Source organism: Raphanus sativus, chromosome 3 (genome assembly GCF_000801105.2).
Source record: "Raphanus sativus cultivar WK10039 chromosome 3, ASM80110v3, whole genome shotgun sequence".
Lineage (NCBI taxonomy): Eukaryota > Viridiplantae > Streptophyta > Magnoliopsida > Brassicales > Brassicaceae > Raphanus > Raphanus sativus.
In genome coordinates, this window is record NC_079513.1 from 17,956,260 (window position 1) to 17,964,508 (window position 8,249).

Sequence of the window (8,249 nt, forward strand, 5' to 3'; positions counted from 1 at the left end):
ACTTCATCTTAACTACCGGTCCATGGTTACAAACCCCATCTTAACAATTGGTCCTTGGTTACAAATTTGTCCCGCCCCTAGTTACACTTGTCTCACCTCAAAGAGCTATTCTGATCTATTCTTATAAAGACTAACACTATGATCCTATACGTGTCTTATGTGGATAACAGCTATTCTTTCTGAGGCTGGACGGTACCAGCATCTATGATTTTATGTGTGTTTTATATGAAAAATGATCTTATATGTGTTTTGTGATTTTATATGGGTAATTATCTTGTTCACTTTTTTTTTGATAAAAGAAAAGAAGAAGATAGTTTCCCATATATGCATATTGTTTTGTCAGATTACCACATGATTACTTACTTTACTTGTGATAGATTAAATCTCAAATATATATATTAAAAAAAAACTAAACATTATATATGACATTCATTTTTAGATGGTAAGATATATGTGATGTGAAACTATATAAAGATGACAATTTAAAGAAAAAAGAGTTTTTGTTTTTAATATATTATCATTTTTTTATTTAAGCTATAAAAAATAGCTTTTTGGATGTAGCTTTTTAAAAAATAGAAAACTTGGTTGGTAAATATGAATTCGTAATATTGTGTGTTGTGGATTTAAAGTTCATTTTAGTTTCTCGGTAAGAAATTTTTTATCAAAGAGCCTCATCATCATTTTCATTTCTCTGACTGTGCAACACACAAAAACAAAAGAAGGACGATGATGCCCGGTGAGGTAGAGCAGTCGCGCAGAAATATGAGGAGTGTTGTATCTCCACCGTGTGAGCTAATGTCTTTACCAGACGAAATGGTTCTAAACTGCTTGGCCCGCGTGTCGAGATCCGACCTAGGTGCCTTATCTCTGGTCTCAAAGAGCATCCGCTCACTGGTGTCTTCCCCTGAGATGTACGAGACCCGATCTCGAATGGGTACGAGGGAGGAGTGCATCTACGTAAGCTTGGAAGCTACTTGCAACAGTGATCCGGCGGCCTGGTTCATACTCAGGCGAGGAAAGGGAACAACGAAGAAGAGTCGGCTGGTCCCGATCACGAACCCTCCGTCCCCAACTCCGACCGGAGCCACCTTTGTCTCCCTGGGATGGGGGATCTATGTGATGGGAGGGAGGATAAGTGCCGTGGAAACATCTCGCGTCTGGTTCTTGGATTGTCGGAGTCACACGTGGAGCGAGCTGCCCTCGATGAGGGTTGCTCGGTATGAAGCCAAGGCAGGGGTCTTGGACGGTAAGATATACGTCATGGGAGGCTGCGTAGACGAGGATCCAGAGGTTTTCGACCCAAACACTCGAACTTGGAGTAGAGTGGTTATCCCTGAGCCGGTGATATTGAGCAAGGAGGTTACTGAGGTGATTGGTCCGGATAGTTACTCGTACGAGTTTCGGAGTGAAGAAGGTATGTGGAACGATTTCTTTTTAGAAGATGATTGTTGTGCGACGATGATAGACAGATTGTTATTCAGTCTTGATATTTGCGGGAAGATCATGTGGTGTGACCCTTGGAGTGGGGTGAAGAAAGGGAAGATGGAGTGGTACAAGGTGAAGGGTTTGGAAGATCTTCAAGGCTTCCTCAAGTTTGATTTCAGGAACGGGATTGCCATCTATTTACTTGGAGCGAACTCGGATGTGTGGCATTGCTATATGCTCAACCGTGGTTACAAACACGGCCTCCTTGGCGTAGTTCCGGGTTTCAAACTCAGCAAATTTGGTGGCAACATCGTCATCTTCTGGGGGGTGGTCGTCGGACCCAAGAGGATGCAGGTTTGGTGTGCTGAGGTTTCGCCGGAGATGCGCCAGGATGGACAAGTTTGGGGGATCATCCAGGGCATTGATCATGTCTTCACTGTTGACCCTGACCAATATGTTTTATCTTCTATTAATGTTTGTATTTAAGACTTTATTTATACTCTTTGTTTATGTTGTCAAGTTGTGTTTCTTCTACTTTGATGGTCTTGTTTGGGTTCTAAACTATTGATTAATATTAGACATGTTCTTTACGTTGAATTGGTGCCAGTTGGTTTCTCGTTTGCTCTCGGACATTAAGATAGCTCAATACCATTCGCTAGCTACTCTAGCCAGCATGTTACTACCTTTGCTGTGACAAATCAAGCATCGTATCTACTCAGAACCATATTTGCCATAGCTAGATCGTTCTCTGCAAGAAATGATTGATATTTCCAAATGGACATATCTTTCTCACGAGATTATAGCAGGTCTCTTTCATTTTACAAGAATCTCTTTTCAACATCGGAAAGAAAAAGATGGTGAAAAATGTTATAAAGGGAAGATGAGTTTCTTTGCTTCCAGAGTTCTTCCATAGTGATTCCACGTTCAAGAGCAACATCCCGGAACTATCTCATCCGTTCAAAGCCAAGATCCCAATAGCTTAAAACACACAATAAAAAAACACATCCCCGACTGCTTCCAAGAGTAAGATCTTATTTAATGAACCAACAGATTCTTCTAAACGTTTGTGCACAACGCGAATGTCATCGTAAGACCATAAGATTCTTCTAAACGTTTGTGCATAACACGAATGTCCTCGTTCCTCTAGAGCTTCACCGACGGTGATGGTTATAAGCTTTGAGAAGTTCATTGGGTGATACGACATGAGAATTTTCGGCATCTGAGGCAACAAGGAAAACTTCACATTCTTGTGGTTATAGTTATGGTTGAGAACAGTACCGATTTTTTGAAATTTTAAAGACAGTCTAACAAAATATATATAAACAAAACTAATTTGTAATACACTGAAAAATTTGTTTCACTCGAGCTTGTAATTTGATCCGAATTCCGGTTTCACGGATTGAATAAATTTTATTTTATTTAAATATATAATCAAGAGTCTTGCAGGTCCTACCAACCAGGTCTTCAATTGTAGTTATGGTCATTTAGTTTCGGTCTTCAGTTTTTTGTTTGTTTGGTTTTGTTCGGTTTAGTTTGAAAATTTCGGGTTGATTCAAATTTAGAAAAATTACATATCGTAATTCGGTATTTACTGTATAGTGTCAGTTAATTAAAATCTCGGTCAATCGATTCGATTGCATAACATGTTGGTTCACTTCAATTTTGTCTCGAGTTGCGGTATTGAGGATTTACCGAGATTCAAGTTCAATTTCTGATTGATGGACTTTTCTATTTTCTTCTGGTTAAAGAAACTTCAGTTGTTGTCAAAAAACAACCAAAAAAAATACCGAGTTCAATTCGGCTAATATGTTAAAAACTTCGGTTAAATTCGGTTTGGTTCGATTATGATGGCACATTAAACTCGGGTGGGGATATTGTTATCCAGAAGAAGGATATGAATTGATCAGAATACCAAACGACTACGAAAAAAAACTGATCAGCGAATCTCGTTTCTAGTCGTCCCGAAGCAAAGTAGATTCCGCGGCAATATCAGATAGATGCCAAATCGAAAAAACTGAAATCAGGAGAAGGAGAGAGAGAGATCTTCGATGGCGGATTCGAACGCAGAGAGGCCGCTTCGAAAAATCTCAACGGCTTTCAAAGAACTAGCAGCCACCGTGACTTCCCCGAGTCCTCAAGTCCCCGTGGCTCAGTTCTCACACGCTTGCTCTCTCGTCTCGCCTCTCTTTGGCTGCCTCGGGATCGCCTTCAAGTTCGCCGAGATGGACTACGTCGCCAAGGTGACGGTTGAGAAACTTATTAGTTTAGACTTAATTAATATTACATAGTTTCAAATGCGATAGAAATGTTGTAATTAATTACATTTCAGTTAATTACATTGTTTTTGAAATGTTTGGAATCTGTGTTCTGAATTTTACAAACCAAAAAAAAAGTTGATACAATGTATGTAGCGTGTGTTTGTCTGAGAGCTGAAGGTTAAACTTCTTGAAAAATGTCTTTAGGTTGATGATCTTGCGAAGGCGTCGAGTTCGGTATCGACATTAGTGGTGATGGTGGACAAAGATATTGAGGCAGACTGTGTGAGGAAAGCTGGTAGTCATACTAGGAACCTTTTAAGGGTAAAGCGTGGTCTTGACATGGTGAAGGCTCTCTTTGAAGAGATTATAGCTTCCGAGTATGTATTTTTTTTAAAAATCTTCTTGATTACAGCTTATGTGAGTTTTTGTGCAAAGTTTTAATCAAATGTTTATATTGTCTAGGTTAGGTCATTCTGTGAATCAAGTATAGGCTGATGATTTTAATAATAAATGAGAACTTGGTGTCTTGTTATAAAATGTGTGTGTTTTTTGGATATATGATTTGCAGAGGTAGTAACTCTTTAAAGGATCCAGCATCTAAGTCTTATGCTCAAGTGTTTGCTCCTCACCATGGATGGGCTATACGGAAAGCTGTTGCTCTTGGGATGTACGCTCTTCCCACTAGATCTCAGCTACTTACCATGCTCAATGAGGAAGGTTAGTCCATCAACTCCATTCATACATACATATTCTCTTAATGCAGTCTATGCTTCCAATTTTCAAGACCATCAAATTTGGAAAATCTAAATCTTTCAACGATGAGACAAATAATCACACAGAAATAGTAAGAGAAATCCGAGATTGATGTTGGCTTCTGCAGTAGACGCATTATGGTTCACTGTGGAGTGGGAATGTGTTAGCTTTCTATATGCTTAGCTTGGTTTGAGATTTCATTTTGTTTATAGCTTGGTTTATATGTTCAATAAATCAATTGTTTTGGTAAAGAGAGTCTCTACTTCAATATATATGATACGTCTATCTCTGTCGTTTGCTTTGTGAATATTTATTTACAGAAGCGGAGGCTAAGATAGAGATGCAAAGCTATGTAAATGCATCAGCTCCAGTAATCGCGTACGTTGAAAATCTATTCCACTCCAAGCAACTCGGTATCGATTGGTGAAGAACCCTGAAGAGTCTTTTTATTAACGATCTTTGACAAGTCTGTATCACACCAAATAACCAATACGGTTCTATCAACTCATGTAATGACTTCACACGCACCAAAACAGAGCTATTTGAAAATAATACCATTATGAATAAATCTATGCTATCTCTAGTTTGCTGATCTGTGTAATGTGTTGATGTGAAAAAAAATTATCATCATAAATACGGAAGTGTACTTCACTATTTTTGTTATGACATAAAGCTCTAAAGAACTCAGTACATGTCCTAACGACACGACAACAAGTTTGCTAGCTTCTTCTTTAGATCTGCTGCAATCTCAGGACTTGATAGAAACATATCCAGCGACGGAACCACTCCCTTTCTCTCAATCTCTCTGAAAGCTGATGCCACACCTCTCATGATCATGTCTCGGCGGGTTATGTCGTAACTGTCTACAAGACGAAGCAAAAACTCAAGTAAAGAGTTAGTGATGTGTGGATACTGAGGTATTGACCATAGCATCAAGAGAGCAGCAGGTTCAACATTCATAATGCTATCTACTTTTTCGTCAAAGAAGAGCCAGTCATAGAACAGAGACAGCTTAACCCTTTGTTCGACCTGAGGATTCTGCTTGCAGAGTTCTAGAAACCAACCTATAAGAGCCCATCTTGGCATGATCTCTGACCTGATGATCTCGTTGGTTGGGTGAACAACACAGCAGATGAACCGGACTATGTCTACCAAAAGTGTTTCTTTTTCAGGACCCAGGAGAAACTTCTTCAAGAACCACATCTGATGCCTCTTATGGCTTCCAAGCTTCACATTCCCAAGCAAAAACCTTAACTGGGTTTCCATCTCAGGAGTGATCCGGAGAAGGAAGTATCTACTTGAAGTCTTCAACTGGTAAATCTGTGAAACCTCAGAGCACACCAAATCACTCCATATGTCTTTGAACTCGGAGATGTGAACCAGGTCCTGTAATAACCGGACAAGATCCCTTCCGATCTTCAAACTCAAATGCAGCTGCTCCTTAAACATTTTGACACAAAACTTGATCTCTAGTCTCTTCAGGTGTTCAAGTTTCGGTATCCCTGAGACCCTACAATGATCCGCTAACAAACGAAGGAAACTGTAGAGAGCACTAGTCAAGACCAAGGGGATATCTTCAAGCAAGCAACCCCATTTGTCAAGAAACAAGCTCACCAGTTCAGAGCAAAGCCAAACATTCTGCTCCCCATAATCCCCACTTCCAATGCGTCTCAGCAGAGACACAAGCAACTCCTCTAGTCCCACACTCGAAACACCAATCATCTCCTTTGTTAACCAAAGCAGCTGAACTTTAGCTGAGTCAACAAGTTTACCGTACAGTTCAACAACGACTCCAACAAGCAAACTAGTGAAAAACGCATACCCATCAGTGACCAGAGCATGTAAATGCTTAATGTGGGTTTTAGAGTGATTAGAATCGCATAACACGGCATAAACGATCGCTCTACAGAGCTCAAGAAACTCCTGCTGGTCTGGGATATCCAGAGAGAAGGGTGGCTGTAACTTCGGCTCGAGACTCACAAAGGCTTGACGCAGTGACAGTTCGAGCTGGTTCTCTACTTCGTGTAAGGACGCAACGAAAGGGTTTCCCTTTTCCATTTATTCGATTTGGAAGGACTCAGCGACTCATGTGGCTTAAAGACTTACACAAGAACATAAATTAAGCAGACTCCACCAACTCTGAATAGAAAAGGAAGAAACTTTATAACCTTAGAAATAGAGCTAAGTCTCTAAATTTCATTCAGGCATTTCGTCATACACCTGATGTGCATAAGATAACTAAGTTCTCGAGACCGAACCCAAAAGTGCGAAGAACATAATAAACTCCTATAGAGGTGATTGACCAGATACTTAGATAACCCAATAAGTAGGCTTTGCTAAAGGACCAACATATATGCACTAACTCTATATAAGCCCTGTTCGTGTAACAAAGCAGAAAAAAATTAATCGCTATTTTTAGCGACTTACAATTACGATTTGCGATTGGTTGTGTGATTAGTCATGCAACAACGGAACAGCAATTTATGTAAAGTCCTTATTCTATATACTATGTTTTACACTCTGTGCCCTAATAATAATTCAGTTGCTGGATCCGCCCCTAGTGCCGATAGTGGTCACTAGATTTTATATCACATGAAGATGGTCAGATGCATTGTGGTTAACTGTGGTCAATTCATTGACAACCAAGATCATTTTCATACAACAACTTTCAATCACACTTTCATTTCTTTGCTCGGTTTTATTTCTAATCACTAAAAACAAAGCCACCACTCTGTACACAGTCAGTGTCCAAAACACTACAAACAAATATTGCACTAAGACAAACATCGAACCAAAAAAAACAGAAACTAAACCTTTTTACAAATAATGTCTAAGAGATATTACTAATGGAAGATGGAAATGAACAAATAAAATGGAAATACATGGAAATGGGAAATTTTACATGTTGCTGGCGAATACGTAAACAAACTGGTTCAAACACAAAAAGTCAAGCTACGAAAATCAATCGCCCAAGAAAACGACAACTAAAAAGATATAGAGATTATCAACCGCTGGATTGGCTTAACTTTGACCCTTTCAATTATTTGATTAGGTGGAATGTTGGACCACAATGATTCTGAATTAGGTAGAAAACCATTAATGATTATGAAATAAACTCATGAGTAGAAACAAACCTCTATTAGTTTTTTTTAATAGCACATGCATTTTAATTAATAAACCTCTACCACTATTTTTGTTCAAATTTCATAGTAGAATTATCTGTAATTTTATACGAGTCAACCATTTAGCTTATTTAATCCACTATATTTGTATTTGTAACTAAACAAACTATTAGATGGATTGATTCCAACCCAGAACACACAATCCATATTGGATTAAGTTGACTTTTTTTTTTTTTGCATGCTAAAAGAAAAAGATTTGTCAGTCTTTTTTTTCTTCTTGGAAATAACTCGTGAAAAGATAGAAGAGCCAAGCAAATACAAACCTTGTTCTATATATTATCTATAGAGTAATTTACATATTAAGTCACTTTTTGACTTATTCCACCACTATAAGACACTTCCCGCTACCTAGGTACTTATTTGTAGGTGAAATACACAATTACCCCCATAATGGGCTAACCAGTTGTTTTTAGTTAGTTTCTGTATTTAGGGTTAGTTGGGTTTGAAATTTGAATCCCCGTGGGTTATCTGAAGATCTTATTTTAAACCAAAGGCCTTGGAGAAATTTATTCATTTTCTTTTGTCCCCCATTTTAACCGAGAACCGAGGTAGAGGGAGACGATAACGGTTCCTTTGAAAGCATCAACCTTTCCCGGCGGTGACTATAAACCAATTACAAGTTCCCGATCTG

General features: G+C 38.8%; 3 protein-coding genes across 3 annotated transcripts; 2 read left to right on the forward strand and 1 right to left on the reverse strand.

Annotated features, from left to right (window-relative positions):
• Positions 1 to 661: 661 nt before the first annotated feature.
• Positions 662 to 2,022, forward strand: LOC108846988 (putative F-box/kelch-repeat protein At5g03000). Its single transcript, XM_018620161.2, has one exon. The coding sequence runs from the start codon at positions 727 to 729 to the stop codon at positions 1,909 to 1,911; it is 1,185 nt and encodes a 394-aa protein (XP_018475663.1). The 5' UTR covers positions 662 to 726; the 3' UTR covers positions 1,912 to 2,022.
• A 1,319-nt stretch (positions 2,023 to 3,341) lies between these two features.
• Positions 3,342 to 5,019, forward strand: LOC108847064 (accelerated cell death 11). Its single transcript, XM_018620231.2, has 4 exons — positions 3,342 to 3,665; positions 3,888 to 4,060; positions 4,252 to 4,400; positions 4,757 to 5,019. Exons 1-4 carry the CDS (start codon positions 3,474 to 3,476, stop codon positions 4,861 to 4,863), a joined length of 621 nt encoding a protein of 206 aa, XP_018475733.1. The 5' UTR covers positions 3,342 to 3,473; the 3' UTR covers positions 4,864 to 5,019.
• Positions 5,020 to 5,047: 28 nt separating this feature from the next.
• LOC108847062 (uncharacterized) lies at positions 5,048 to 7,314 on the reverse strand. Its single transcript, XM_018620230.2, has one exon. The coding sequence runs from the start codon at positions 6,492 to 6,494 to the stop codon at positions 5,133 to 5,135; it is 1,362 nt and encodes a 453-aa protein (XP_018475732.1). The 5' UTR covers positions 6,495 to 7,314; the 3' UTR covers positions 5,048 to 5,132.
• Between the last annotated feature and the right edge of the window lie 935 nt (positions 7,315 to 8,249).

Bases quoted from the DNA above. Each gene is read 5' to 3' on its own strand.
- LOC108846988 (XM_018620161.2), top strand. From the start codon at position 727: ATGATGCCCGGTGAGGTAGAGCAGTCGCGCAGAAATATGAGGAGTGTT.
- LOC108847064 (XM_018620231.2), top strand. From the start codon at position 3,474: ATGGCGGATTCGAACGCAGAGAGGCCGCTTCGAAAAATCTCAACGGCT. The intron at 4,061-4,251 runs GTATGTATTTTT...TATGATTTGCAG, and splicing joins GAAGAGATTATAGCTTCCGA to AGGTAGTAACTCTTTAAAGG. The intron at 4,401-4,756 runs GTTAGTCCATCA...ATTTATTTACAG, and splicing joins TACCATGCTCAATGAGGAAG to AAGCGGAGGCTAAGATAGAG.
- LOC108847062 (XM_018620230.2), bottom strand. From the start codon at position 6,494: ATGGAAAAGGGAAACCCTTTCGTTGCGTCCTTACACGAAGTAGAGAAC.